Source organism: Tinamus guttatus, unplaced genomic scaffold (assembly GCF_059628265.1).
Source record: "Tinamus guttatus ecotype Peru unplaced genomic scaffold, ASM5962826v1 Tinamus_guttatus_pri_ptg000247l, whole genome shotgun sequence".
Lineage (NCBI taxonomy): Eukaryota > Metazoa > Chordata > Aves > Tinamiformes > Tinamidae > Tinamus > Tinamus guttatus.
The window spans coordinates 6927987-6943422 of record NW_028288781.1 but is presented as its reverse complement, the minus strand read 5'-3'; the positions used below and the strand labels follow the sequence as shown (position 1 = coordinate 6943422).

At 40.3% G+C, this 15436-nt stretch overlaps 1 protein-coding gene across 1 annotated transcript in view; it reads right to left on the bottom strand.

Annotated features, from left to right (window-relative positions):
- FHDC1 (FH2 domain containing 1) overlaps positions 1 to 15436 on the bottom strand; it is a 32461-nt gene that overhangs the window by 7341 nt on the left and 9684 nt on the right. Inside the window, exons 5-10 of the mRNA XM_088526534.1 lie at positions 7072 to 7157; positions 6891 to 6991; positions 4192 to 4262; positions 3983 to 4090; positions 3422 to 3492; positions 1058 to 1175 (exon numbers count right to left, since the gene is read on the bottom strand). Of these exons, the coding sequence (XP_088382660.1) occupies positions 1058 to 1175; positions 3422 to 3492; positions 3983 to 4090; positions 4192 to 4262; positions 6891 to 6991; positions 7072 to 7157 (555 nt within the window). The remainder of the gene's footprint in view (positions 1 to 1057; positions 1176 to 3421; positions 3493 to 3982; positions 4091 to 4191; positions 4263 to 6890; positions 6992 to 7071; positions 7158 to 15436) is intronic.

The window sequence follows — 15436 nt, the reverse complement described above, 5'->3', positions numbered from 1 at the left end:
GTAAGGTATGTATTTGTAAAATGATTTTTTTCAAACATTTCTTTTGGAATGTGGCCTAAACAAGGTTGTAAAGTTACATAAAACCATCTATTAAATTAAAGAAAAAAGAATTCTGAACATGTGAAAACATGACACTAAGGAGTCTGGATGCAAAGGATAAAAGCCAATAACTCAGAGTGAATGAGGACAGCTATTTCAACCATAGTCTGCCCCTTTCTTCATTAGCTTCACATCTTCTGAAAAACTGCAGGGACTATTAATTATGTAAGTTGAAAATCAGGGCAGGTGAATTTTCAGATCAACATCTGCTTTTTTACTTTTGGTAATTATCTATAGTGTGAAACAGAAAAAATCATTTAATTGGAGTATGATACTTATTTCTCCAGGTATCACTGCATACGCAGAGAACATTAAGGACTCCGCTTCAAAGCTAAGCATTCACATCACATCAGTATCTATAAAAGCTGCTGGAATATGACAAAGGAAAAGGAGAACCCACCTAGAATACCCACCAGGAGAACCCACCCACCAGCAATAATACAAAATAACACACTCTCAAAATAATATCGTCTGTGCTAAGGGTAAATTAGTACAGAAAGCCATTCCTTAATGCATGACACTCTAACAATACCTCTCCAGCCACCCAGCAATCAGGATTTATATGCATAGCATAGTCACAGCTAAAGCTGACATGCTCCACTGCAACAGCACAGCTGCCCAAAATATGTTATCTGCATGTTAAGTACAAAACCAGAGACCAGTCCAAATAATCTTGTATTTTAACTACTAATCTTCATCAGTCATTTTGCAGACATTAAGCATGCTTGCCTAACAACCCTCAGGCAATGTACACTCAATATCCCTCCCTGTAAAAACAGTCTTTCCAACACTCTTACTTGACAAACAGCATGTAGCTGAAATGCCTTGTACAATTGATAGCGTAGACACATTAACACAATGCCTCTGCTTAGTAACGTGTCCACACATATTGCATCCAGCTGAGGAATGCTCCTGGATTCAGGTGACAGGAACCCCATAGCTCGGATACTGTACAAACCTGGAGAAAGCTTTCCATCTGGTGAAAAAGCCTGGCATCTCGACGAATGCTGTCCTTAACAGATCTTGCCTTGAAAGACAACGAGTGGAGTTCTGCTTCGATATTATCAATGGACAACCTAAAAGACAGCATATACAGAGAATGTTTGTTGAGGGGAAGGAGTTGCCTATAGGTTAGCCACAATATCCTTCAGAAATATACGTTTAATGTGAGGTGCAAGCTGGCTATCAAACAAGACCTGCCTGTTGAGGAAATCTTCCCAGAGTAGAAACTGGAAGCGAGCAGAGAGATAAGCACATTTCTCCTTATTTGCAACCTGAAAAGATTCCCACGGGGTGCGGTTTCACAATTAACTCAAGCCAGCCTTACTCAGCCTTAACACCATCTTGTCTCTGACCACGTGTTCCCTTTCTTCCCTCGGTGCCCGTGCTCGCATACATGTTCTAAATGTGAGCCACATTTGGGAACTGAGCAATAACCCAGCAAAAGGGGAAAAGACAACAACAACAAAAGAATTTGCTGCCAAATTTTTATTTTTGGATCGTTTGGTTGGTCCAGCTCAGAGCTAGCACAGAAGGGAGCCAGCTAGGATTGCCCATATCAGCAGTAGCATTCGGCACTGCAAAACTGCTTCTAAGTAGCCTAAGCAGGTAACAACTACACATGTTCTCTATAGAGGAACATTTCATCAGCAGCATGGCTTTAAACCAGGAAAGCTGCAGAATTTGCAGGAGATCAACTGAGGTGCATATGGTCGAGGATGGGGTCAGTGCATGTGTGTGCCAGTGAAAGCACAAGTGAATAAAAAGTATGCTGCACTTTGCCTGCTTACTTCACCTCCAAAGTCAATTCCCTTTTCTGAGCAGATCATAAATGTTTTCACAAATGAAGAAAGCGGCACATGCTATAGGCTATATTTTCCTGCCTGGAGGAGGATGGACTACAAGAAAAGAAGGCAAGGTGATAAAAAAAAAAGAACATAACAGCAGTTGTTCTAACATGCTCTAATGCTCTAACATGGAAAAATTTATGAGCAACTTGTACATGACAGTTTTCTCTAATAAAGATCTTCCTCATGCCCCAAAGTAATACAGGTACGTGGTTGTGTTTCATTTTCCCCTTCAAGCATGCTGAAAAGGTTGCGCTGTGAACTCAGCAGGTGTAGAAAACTGTCTCTTTCCTACAAAATCTCAGAGTACACTGTCCATATAGATTTCAGTCTGAGTTCAGTTCAAATTTTTCTGTCTTAACAAATGAGATCAAAGAACAAAGTGGCTAGAAAAAAAACTTCACAGGACTAGAGATTGTGCCTGCTTCCCTGCTGTTTGCCAGGGGGCTTGGATGCCGAAGGAAGCTGTGTAGGCCAACAGCCAGGGAGCTGTGTGGGTTGCGTGGCAGAAAGCCACACAGGTGGTCCATCAAAAATGTTCTGATTAACTCTATGACCACTCCTTCCCTCTGAAGATTTCAGAGCCCTTTGCAGACATTACTTAATCCTGCATCAGATCTAAGAGATTGGATCCATTTTACAGCATGGAAAACAATGTAAATCGGTTGCCCAAAGCTCAAGAACAAGGAAGTAGCAGAACTGGCATCAGAACTGCAGGATCACCAGCTTCCAGTTCCATGCTTCAGACTGCCCCATCTCAAAGGAACAAGTAAAGTTATCAAGGTATGAACCAGGTTCTGTTTAAAATTATGTAGCTGAAGACCTTAAGATAAAAACATCACAGAACCCCAAACCCCTCAGGCTTTCCTTTTAGTTGAATAAACATGCCAGAACCAGAACATTCATTCGCAGGATGCAGAAGTGTTCACTCAGGTCTGTGATAAGTTCACCTGACACAGAATGCTGAAGTCCACTATTTTGAATGGCTCATAACATTATATCCAGGAAAGAGAAGTGCTACAAGTGAGGTGCTCTCCACGACAGAAACAGAGAGGCAAACCAAATGTCAAGAAGCACCTAACAGAGCCCAGGTCAGCACCTGTATCTGGTACCACACATGGAAAAAGTATTGCAGCCAGTTCAGACATACCTGAAATTTGTTTTAAGGAAAACTAGTAACGTGCTTTTCATTTGACCTCTTAAAAGCAACATATATAGTTGGCAGAAGTAAAATTAAAAAAAAAAACAACAAAAGAAAAACACTATGGAGATCATATCATAAAAACCTTCATACCCAAAGGCACATTGCAGGCATACTTCTGCTCGCAAATGAAAATGAAGTCCTCAAAGCTACAGTAAACATTTGTAATGATCTCAGTTTTCATGCCAAGACTTCTGTGAATGAACTACAAAACTTCACAAGTAAGAAATTACCAAATCATAGTCCAATTATAAGATCTGTTTTCCTGGCTTACCTGGCAGCATCATGAACATCTTTAATTTTCTCTGAAAAGTTGAGAAGAGCAGCATCTTTCTTGTGGGCTTCCTGAAACAAACAGAACAACAAACAAAAACCAAACACAAACCATTAACATTCCATTACCTTGGTAAAGCATGTAGGTCAAGCAGCTCTAAAGCTTTTGAGAGGGCACTTAAAATTTTCTCTCTTGCACTGTTTTTCTTTCAGTTCAATCCTGATACCTCCCCTTAACAAAAGACAGGGATCAGAAGTAGCAACTTGAAGCAACAGCTTCCATTTTACAGTGCACAATAGCGGCCAGTGAACAAAAGCCACATGTATTAATAGGGCTGGTTTGGAACAATTTACTGATGGCTGTTGTTTGGGCAAATCCAGGCTTTCCCACCCAACCCCATTGTTCGCTGACTGGAAATCCCTTAAGCCAGTTTGTACACAGATAACCCAAGTCACATAGGGAAGTATTTAAATCTTCTCCCTCCTTAAATCAAGAAGATTGAAAGGAGTGAAAAATTAACTCAAAAATCTGCATGCATTTTTATAAACAGTTCTTATATACCAGAGCAACAAAATGCAGCAGACTCATCCCAGGTTTGTTTGCTTTTGTGTCCGCCAGTTTGAGCAGTGATGACAGTTTAAATCCGACAGCATTGCCAGCGTAACCTCCCTAAAAAGGAACAAGCAAACAGCTAAGGCACATGACACCAGCGCACCTCCGTGCTAAGAATGAAATTTGGTCCATCGGCCACCTCCGCTTTGGGCACTTACCGCATTCATAATATTCCCAGCCTGGAGGACCAAGTGTAATATGGAATGCAGTTCCTCACAAGTCATTAACTCTGTAAGGAACAGAAAATTGCTGGTTGGTTTAGGAATAAACAGTAGTTACCAAATTCCCATTTCACCTCAAGCTTTTAATGGTGAGGATTTTTATTTTAACAGGAAAATACAATAAACTGAAAGATCATGGGGAAAAAATAGTACTACATAATTTGAAGTCACAAACACAGCTAGCAAACCCCAGGCATATGTTCAGACTTGAGCATGGCAATCACAGTATTTCCAAGGCAACTCCCAATAGCTCATGAAACACTTGGGGTCTAATCCTGCAATACTGAAAATGTCTCAGGTAAGTGGTCAAGCATCCTCACTACCTATAAATTCCCATGAGAAGCAAATGTTCTGCACTTGGCAGGATCCCTTTCTCATCTTCCACAATTGCACTTTTTAACAATAACTTTTATAGGGAGACTTAGCCATCAGGCCTGAAAAGATATCATGCAATGTTTAAATTTTCCTTGCTTATCCCATTCCCTCTGTAAATCAACATTTTATTTCTATATAGTTATCACCTCAGAGTGGCATTTACCTCGGTCACAACATAGATGATTTAGCACAAAACTGTATTTGGTGTGCTGCAAAGAGTTAGATGGAATAAAGTTGCCCTTAAAGTTTTTCTACCACAGAAACCTCTTTCCTACATATTCTGTTTTTGCAAAATGCCCAACAATACTTTGTCTGAATCCATACGCCTTTTCAGTCTGTCATTCATGAGTACAAAACAATACACATGGTTGAAAGTTACCAGGACAAGTCCCTTAGCAATGAGATATAGAAAGCTAGACTTGTAAGGATTAATACAAATGCTAAGTTTAGCACAAGTGGCATTGCCTACTAAACTGCAAATTTGCAAGAGCCCATATGGAAAGAAAAATAACACAAATTGCTTCTAATGTAAGGTACTGTATTTTACACTAATGAAAATAAAAGGTGGATTCCTTAAAATGTTATTTATTTCAATATAAATACTTCTAAAATTATTTTGCTTCCAAGTCCACATTCTATAATTTACCCACCATTTAACTGTTAGTATAATTCAATAATCTATCGTTTTAGAAGCAGCCTTTGTGCCTTTGGGTTTCAGTATTACTGGCCTAAAAACTTTTATCTAATTAAATAGCCTTTCATCTAATAAGCTACAGATGAGGAAGCAAGGAGGAAGAGGAGAGAATACAAAAGAAAGTACCTGATTTCACAAAGCCAAGAAGAGAAGGCAACATCTAAAGGCTTTGTGCAGTAAGAGCCTGCTCAGCATCCCTATGAGATACATCCATTTGCAGGCTAGATGGGATCCATCATGGTATTTAAACCATCCTAACCCTTAGCGATTATCAGTGTCAGGATTTAAGTAAATATTCTCTTAGCCTAATTACAAGGAAAGAAACCTGGGAGAATGGAAAAGAAAAGTAGGCGTAATTCCTAAACAGCTTGTGGCAATCAACAAGCCCTGAAGAGACCAAATGGAGACCAGCACAAGTGGACTGAAAACAGGGAGGTTCAGTCAGTCTGATTTGCATGACAGGCCTGATGCACGACCTAGAGACACAAGCACCTCCTCTGGAAGCAACCAGCTCACCGGGTCACCAGTGCTGGGTGAAGGGCATGGAGGACAACTGTGCATGGCTGCTTCTACACACAACCCATTCACTCACTACATCCATTGCCCGAAACACATAGAACAGCGATTTGGAAGAGCTCCAATAAAAGGCCAAACTCAAAACTTAGCTTAAGTAGATGGACATTTTTCTGAGTCAGGGAGGGCCAGTTCAAAACTCACTGTTGGGAAGAACATGTCAAGCTTTATTCCCTTTTTACTTTCACCAAAATGACTATCCTAAGCATTAGTGCTCATAACTGAATATTCTTAGTACTGTGCCCTTTTATCCCACTGGAAGCAGTCTAGACAGTGCCCCAGTAGTTGTTCATAAAATTTACTGGTATGAAATGGGAGTTTTCATACTGAGAAACAGTACATATAGTCACTGAAGGGATTTGAAAAGGTCAGCATTAATATTTAAATGAAATGAGGAAATTAATTATTTTCCTGCAGAGCAGTAGACATCGGATAACGTTAAGAATAGCCAGCTGCAACATTTCAAATCTAGGACAATGGAGAAAAGGGGTGTTCAAGAGGCAAAGGAATGGTAATAGAACTAGCCTCTACAATAAAGATTTTAGCTCACTAATACTGCAGCCTCAAAAGGTAGCCATGTGGAAATTCAGAAAGTATCCAGGGATTTTCTCCATGGAACCTTGAAAGGGTGAGCAAAATGGTATAACAAAGTAAGACTCGCAGTGATGCATGAATGAGCAAACTGCACTCGAAAGACAAAGATTTGTCCACTTTTGGCCATGGACACTTTTGCTTTTGTCAGACTGGGCTGCGCAGTTTGTAGGCTCTGGTCATGAACCCACTGCCAGTGCGTCCAAAGCCTCTAGGTTTTTGATTGTGGAAGCAAAGCAAAGATTCACCAGGCACACCCTGATGGGGATTTGTCAGAGGGGAGTTAGCTTCCTTTTAATAGATACTAGGTACCTGAAATTCAAGCTCTAGCCTTCATAATGCAGACTAATTAACATGCTAACAAAAACAAGAGTATTATGCATGTCCCAACATGTTTAATTACCTTTTGTTGCCCGTCTTATAATTTTCATGTCATCTTGTAGCGAAGCACAGGAGGGTGAGAACTCCCTCTCTAGCACCATGGCTTCGATCCTAAGAGTATAACTGGAGCACACAAACAGGCTTAGAACTGAGAGCCAAAACAGATTGTTTTTCATGAACAGAATAAACCTATTATCTCTTACTTTGGCACCTGGATGAGTAAATACATGAAGGAATCTGCTTGAGACAGTTTTGATACATCTCCATCAAAGGCTTTAAATTTCTTTATCTAGAAAAAAAGAAAAAGACTTAGCAAAGAACTTTATCAAAGATCAGGATTAACCTGACTTTGGAAGGAAACACCTTCCAAAGCAGTCAATTTAACAGGAGGAATTAAAGTGGCTGCTCAGTGACTGACTGAATGGTTTTGCTGCCCAAGCTTCTGTAAGCTGCATATACCCCGTTGAAAGAAAATAAAACTGGTAACATCACCATTGCTCCCAAAAACCTAGTGAGGAAACCCAGATAAAAACATGGTGGCATCATCACCCTGTACCTCCTCCACTTCCCCAACTAGGCCCTCATGCTCACCCTCCTCCAGTGAAGAAAAAAAAAAAAAAAACACTACTCCAGTTTCCCTGGAAGAATTAGCTCTTCTGATTGCTCCACTTGGCATTCTCTAGACATTTTTGTCCAATGCACAATGGCTGCTTATGTGATGATCAGAAAAATGATACTCGATTTTTCAACAAGCGCATTATACTGAGAGTACAACTGTGTTCGGGATTTCATAGGACTCCTCCAGTTCTTTGGCACAATGTCACTAAAGTTTAATTTACATTTTTTTCAGAAACTTGCTTCAACTGTTTCCTCTAAATGTCTTGTAAGTGGTAAAATTTGATCTTGAGTTTAAAATTTTCACTCATATCAAATACTTTAAAGAAAAAAGCAAGGTGGCATTTTCAAGTTATTTGTGGCCAGTACTGTGAGAATGCCATTTACATGAAAAGGAAATATCACTGCATTTGTTTTGTGTATCTCCCTTCCCAGCTCCACCAAAATCCATATATTTGCATGGCCTTGAAGCCACTGATCTGCCCACATACTTGCTATTTATTTATATGGAAAAACTGGAAAATATATGCACACATGTTTAAGCATAACTGGAATTTCTTCCACATTTTCCAATACAGCAATCACATCCAAAAGCAAAGCCTGCTCCCAATTACACTATTTCTTCATTCCACCAGCAATTTCACATACAACATCACTTGTACATTTCCCCAAACACGGATTTACACACTTGCCCATCATCATCCCCTTCTACAATGTTACACTTAGAGCCCATTCATAAGCACATTTATATAGCTGGTCTTCAGCCTTAGAAAGTATGTGAAGCTGTCCTGGAAAGAGACCTCATATCGTAGTGTCAGCAATTTTCAGGCCACCCTGATTTACCAGATATCCACAAGCCTTTTAAAACGTCAGATTCCAAATTCATCACTTAAGTTACTTTTCTGTATTTGCAGTTAAAAAAAAAAAAAAAAAAAAGTAACATTGATTTATAGTGGAAGATAATACAGGCTTTGTTAAGTTGGGAACTGAAAAAAGAATCTGATCTAGCAGAAAAAAAGAGAGTCTTAACAGATTTGTTCTGCTTTATTCCCATTCTTTCCCCACACTATAAAAAATTGAAGTGTTGAGAGCACATTTTAAGAAAGAAAGAGAAATCTAAAGTGCAGATTAAATCCAGAAGAACAACACCTTCCAGTTTTAAAAATAAAACATTTTAAATCAAAGAAAATTAAAAGTTAAAGATTTTTATTTGAAAACAAAAGTATTATGACATAGAAAGACAATTCTAATTAACAGAACAATTTCTATTTAGACTATCTAACTCCATTTCTTAACCCCCCCATTTAACTCCAGATATTTGGAGGAGAGCTTCATCTAAAGACAAACTGCATGCTCACTTTTTTATGGCCTGAGAAAACTCCTAATTTACAAAGTCATCCAAGAAGTCTGCCAACAAAGAACAGGAAAGACCAGACTTGACACTCCTGATACTTCTCAGGTGCTAAACAAGCAAGAAACAAACCAAAATAAACACTTTTTCCCCATATCATGAAGTGGGGGTGGGAAATATCTACTGGCTCAGTCAGTCTTTGCAGGTGGTTCTTTTAACCTAACTTCCAAAAAATGGTGGTCTACACCAAAAAAAAAAAAAAAAAAAAACACCAAATACTGCAAATTCTTCCATCTTATTATAGTATGTTGCAGATCTCAAAGCTTGCTTGAAAAGGAGACAGGTACTCAGATTTTAAGAAAAACTAAAAAAAAAAAAATAGAAAAAGTTGAGTTCCCCAAACCACAGTAAAGTGCAATTTTAAGATTCAAATGCACAACAGCTAAACAGCAAGAGCTGAGAAGCTCACGGGAACATTAATTTATTCATACCACGTGTCCTTAACTACTCAGCTGTGACAGTAGGCAGTAATCACTGCTCTCTAGGTGGAATGTTAGTGCTGCAAAGTGATCTTTGTTTGCGGACACTGGATGAAATCCTTTTTCTTCTACCATGCTATATCAGAAAAAATGCCCAGAGGAGTACAAGACAGTACTAAATCCCAAAAATTCAACCAGGGAAGGAGTTTCCCTATGCAAACACTACTGAAGACACTCACCAAGTAGCCTTCTGGCAGACAAGATGGGGTAGGATGACACAGTGCAGTATGTGGGGCACTAAAATACACCCAAAAGACAGTGTAGTCAGTTATGAAATGTAAAGTGCCGCTCACAAGAGCCTGGTAACACCTTTCCCAGCCCATATCGCCCACCTTACACTCAACATCCTTGCCCTAGATATCTGAAACTGCACTTCTCCAAGGTGCAGCAAAAGACTCATGCCTAAAAAACACCCAAGAAAGGCAAATCAGAGTGACCCAGGCCACAAATACACAAATCAAACAGAGAAGAGTTGCAAGGTCCTTTCAATCTTCAATTTCACACTGCATAGCCTGATTCTCCATATATGTCTCAATCTTCCAGGTCAGAGACCAAATCTCCTATTAACTTCATCTTAAAGCTGTAAATAGTCCAGGGAACAGCTTAGGCAGAGCTAAGGCAACAGTTTTATGTATATTCTCTCCTTATTACAAATTTCATGATTCAAAGAGAACAGTCATCTCATCATGAACAGAAAAGGAAAAATTATACGATTTAATTCATACTACCTGTAACCTGAAATAATGCCTTCTGAATCCCAAATCTAAAACTCCTCACCCCATCCTGGAGAGTTGCCCCTCGGCTCCAAGTGAGGCTAACTCAAATGCCACAAGGCCGCCTCTTCTTCCTGCAGCCATGTTGGCCAATGCCTCCAAAGGGGACCAAGATGCCCCTGCAGCTCCTAGACGCGAGAATCTGACTAAAACACCAAACACAGATGTACTGAGGACTGCTAAAAAATATGCAGACTGTAAAGGTTCGCTATTAATCATGATAACAGATATAGTAGACAGGTTTATAATTAGCTTGAGAACACAAAAGAGCTAAAAATGGGGGTTATTTTTAAATCACAGTAAGTAACTGGCCTTGACTGCCTCTCTCCAAGCACAACAAAATAATTTTCCACAACAGTATACAACCATGCAACGAGATACAGCTAAGTAACATATACATGCAAGGAAGCGTAATTACACTGTAGGCTTAGTTCTGTATTACTCAAATTGGCCACAGAGCTACTAATAAAATTCTTCATTATATTTGTACATAGAATATATATTTGCAACCTCCATGCATGCCCATGAAAACAAAATCAGATTTTAGATACAGAATGTTCTCACATCTGTAAGTTGGTTTCATTTTAAAAGCAGTTTTGAAACAGTATCCGAAAATCAGAAGCCCGATCTTTGATTTGATTTGTGAACAATTGGAGTAGATACACTTGTTGTAAACTCACCATTATTTCTCACAGACAGGAAAGCTACTGCATTTCAGCCACTCAGTTTCTCAGATATTTTTGAGCTGTCAGCAGCACTTTTTTTTATAAGTAGTTTGATTTTACTTTATAGCATAAATGAGATATGTTGCTCTTTTAAATGAAAATCCAGAATCTTTGAAGGAAATTATAAATCAGTGTTCCTCTCATGCTCTTTTGTGCATCAGGTAATTCATAGAATCATAGGACCATAGAATGCTTAAGGTTGGAAAGGGTTGGAAGGGACCTCTAGAGGTCATGTAGTCCAACCCCCCTGCACACGCAGGGTCACCTAGAGCACGTGGCACAGGACTGCGTCCAAGCGGGTTTGGAAGATCTCCAGAGAAGGAGACTCCACAACCTCTCTGGGCAGCCTGTTCCAGGGCTCTGTCACCCTCACTGTTAAAATTTTTTTTCCTTAAGTTCCTGTGGAACTTTTGGTGCTTCAGTTTCTGGCTGTTTCCTCTAGTTCTGTCGGTGGCCACCACTGAAAAGAGGCCAGCACCATCCTCTTCACTGCCTCCCTTGAGGTACTTATAGACACTGATCAGATTCCCTCTCAGCCTTCTCTTCTCCAGGCTGAACAGACCCAGCTCCCTCAACGTCTCCTCATAGGGCAGATGTTCCAGGCCCCTGATCATCCTTCCTACATTACAAATAAATAAAGATAGACAAGTACAGCAGTTCAGAAAAATAAACTTCTTTTTTTCCTCCAGATGATTGCAAACATTCAGGTTACTAAGGAAAAACCCAAGTGAAAACTATCAGCCCCCTCCAAAATCATTACAGTGTCATTCCAAAACAAGAGCTCATGGACAAACAGCTATCGCATTAGGTACAGAGACACCACGAGGCACAGGCCTGGGCACTGGTAAACTTCTATCACCGGACCATGAGGAGAAAAGGAGGAAGAAAAACATAGCTAACATAAGGATTGAGAAAGGAAGCAGGAGCTTAAAACTCTGGAGGGTGGACAGACAGATTCAGCACTGGAGGAAGACAGGAGCAGAGTAATATGTGAAAGAGGTTTAAAAAGAGCGGAGCTGACAGAAACATCCCAGCAAAGCAGGGTAAAGAGGACTGGGTTTTAAAACAGTACAAGAGCAAAGGACAGGCTTGAGACACTACAAAGGCGGCAGGACAAGATGTTGATAACGTGGGCTTCAGACACTATAAAGGAGGTAAGACAAGATGTTGATAACCCGAGTGAGCATGTGTGTGGGTGAGTTGATTAGCAGTATGATATGCTTTTCTCAGTATATATTCAAAGTACAGATTCTGGCTATTCTAGATTGTTAAATACTGGAGTCTCTCAACCTTTACCAGTCTGGACCTGTCGAACAGCGCAATGATGTGCACATAAAAGCAGCTAAAAAGGTTCTCTTTGTTTTGGTCAGGATGCCAGGAATCACGGCTGTCAGAAATGTTAACAGGGCATGGTTAGGAAACTCAGCTAGGAATCTTCTCAGAAGTGATGTAAGTAGAAAAGGCTATAGCTGCAGTCAAGACAGAGGTCCCCTGGACAAGCAACTGGCTGTAACAGGAAAAGGCAGCTGAGATTCCAAAGAGCCATTTTACCCACTTAAAAACTGCCATTCTCAGTAAGGCACCAAGAGCAATACTTCTAAATATGACTTAAACAAAATTACTCATCTTACTTTTTGGAAGTATCAAGACATGTTTCTATTTTTTCCAGGACCTTTTTATAAACGTAGTTACCTGGGTACCAGGTACCACGCCCACAATCCTGAACAAAACACCACATGGCACCTCGCAGCAAGTGCCAGGTTTGCCAGCTTCAGGAACTTACCCGTTTTCAAATCAAATGTTTGAAAACACCCAAATATTTGCAGTCTGACAAAAAAGAAACCAACCAAACAAACAAAAACTTTGCAACAGCGCAAGGTTTCAAACAAGGTTTCTAATTTGCAACTTGACAAAATCTTTCAGCAAGGTGCCAATATTTACCACTTATGTACAAGGATCCCTACAGCTTTCAGTTACCAGCCGGAAAATTCTTTGTGCCGTCACCTATTTCTGTCTGTGAACAAAGTTGCCTCAACATAATTTTGCAACAAGAAGGAACAATTTTAGAAGATGCTCAGTTTATTCGCCAGCTTGAGCATTTCACATCCTTTGTCAAAACACTGTTCCATCTCAAAGACATTGGAATATCCATTTTGAGATAATATTCACCTGATACAATGTGGCATGAAATGATGCAAAATGTGTCCCATACATCAAAGTGGTGACTGGGAGAATAGTGAGGTAACATGGCTATATATCACCACTCTTCTAGAACATGATAAGATTAGAGTATAAAGTCAGTGTTTATTCGCACTAGATAAACTGTAAAGGTTGTTGGTCAAAATGCAAAAACGTGACTGTCCGGAGTCACCCTGTCCACAGCTATGAGCAGCAGTGGTGCTGCTCCCTCCCTCCCTCCTTTTTCTTTTCCTGGCAGCTGTGTGAGGAGAAGTGCAGAAGACATCTCCGGAGTCACGGCTACTGGAGCACACACCTCATGGGTGGCCCTTTGCTCTGACTTGCAAGACAACAGGGCAATGTGATTGTAAATAGCTGGGCTGCTGAAATGCAGAGTACACAAAAGGGGAGCTGCAGTAGGCCACCCACAGCTTCGGCAGGACAAACACAACTAACTGAGTAACTGAGGAACAACCAGCTTCTTGATCTGGTTGCCTAAGTCTCTACCCAGGGTTTTTCTAAATGCCTACAGCAACCAAGCAGGTCTATGCAAGGATTGGGAGGATGCATCTACAGAAGACATCTCTGCATAGAGAGTCCATGCTGAGAACAAATGACAGGCCAGCAGAGGATGACACAACAGGTCTCTAAAGCAGTGTCACACAATATGACCACCATAAAAAAGGAAACTGTGAGCTGGTAAGCAGAACAGGGCACACCAGGGCAAACAACCCTGCTTCATCTGCCCGCTCTAGTGATCTTGGATTATTTATTTGGGAAGAGGAACTGTACAGCTTAGATGTCACCCCTTAGCAAAACACAATTCTGGGAGATGGGTACAAGGAAGCAGCTACTTTGCAAGGAGTAAAATAACTATGGAGAGAAAAATAGAGGGGAAAGGGAATCTTTCCTTTTCTTGAAGGTGAGTAATGAGATGTCTGAAGCATGAGACTAAATACAATACAAATATTTGCACAAAGGGAACAAGCCTCTTTCCAGCCCTCCCTTGGGAATAGCAACAAATCTAATGATTAAAGCCCCACATCACAAGCTTTAAGGTCTAACACTCCTCTCCACCATAAAATCCATCGAATTAATTTCTCTACTGGCTCTAAAGCACTTCTTAAGTGCTTTGCCCCCCTCTTTTGGGGGATAGGGCTGTTGTCAAATCAGCTACTTTCAGTTTGATACACATCAAGCTGATACTTCAGAGCTGGTTCAAATCAGCAAGATTCCCTGCAAAAAAACCCCACTTCTTTACATGTAAGCGGCACAAACTGGACAGATAAAGTGCTCAGCCAAGTATTCCAGACAACCTCTTGTGGATTCAGAGACCGTGCACCACCCACAAATAACTAGCAGAAGGGTATGTTTTCACTACTGTCATGTTCCTAAAGATAATATTCAGCAGCTTATGTCACAATTCCACCTGATTTACAAGTTTTATATTGTGCAGGGGAGTACTGTACTTCAAAGTTTTTCTACTTGTGTTAAAATAACACCAAAAATCTAAACTAGAAAGAGCAAGAGAAGAAAAAAAAACACCTTTTTTTCTTTTTCTCAGCATACTGTGAATACTCGATATTCACAAAACTAACCAGCAATCAGCTTCTCTTAAGCTAGTACTTCTGCTGTTTTCCTCTATCTAATTCTTTCAGAGAAAGAAGATAAGTTCTATTTAAATATAGAAATATGTACCAAAGGTTAAAGGAAAAAAAAAAAAAAAAGGACAGGGAATAGACTGAGCACCCAAAACTCTGTTGAACATTTTTTAAGATTAATTACAGTAAAGTTGCTGATATCCTCCAACTCTAAAAACCCTATTAACACAGCATAGTAACATACAGTAATTCTTACAAGATTCCCTGCAAGAGCAACCCTGTTTAGGCTTATATGTTTGACAGGAAAATAATAGAACACGTGTTTTGCTGCTGGCTGCACACTGAATGTAAGATTTGCTGCTGCAGAGGAAACAGGGTGCTTGGACAGCACGACCTTGAAGTAGTAAAGCATGTGAGCTAAGGCTGATCTATATGCGTACGTTAACTAGCAATTTCCCAGGTTTCAGCCACTACTTTGATCTGAGGCACTCAACCAATTCTGATGCTAATTACACCAGGCGTGTGGCATACCGTTCTTTCAAGTACATATAAATGGGTCAGTGCGAATAGGGCAGCAGACCTGGAACTGTGCACCATTAAGCAGGACTCTCAAGCCAATCTTTGAAGTTTCACCCACTTAATCATGTGAATGGAGGGGGGCAGTGCTTGCATGTTGAACATGATGGACACAGGGATGGGGCACAAGGTGCTGCTGGTGACTGCACCTTCTAACAGACCTCTTTAGGAACAGGAATCACGTTAACAAAATCTGTGCATGCTGCACAG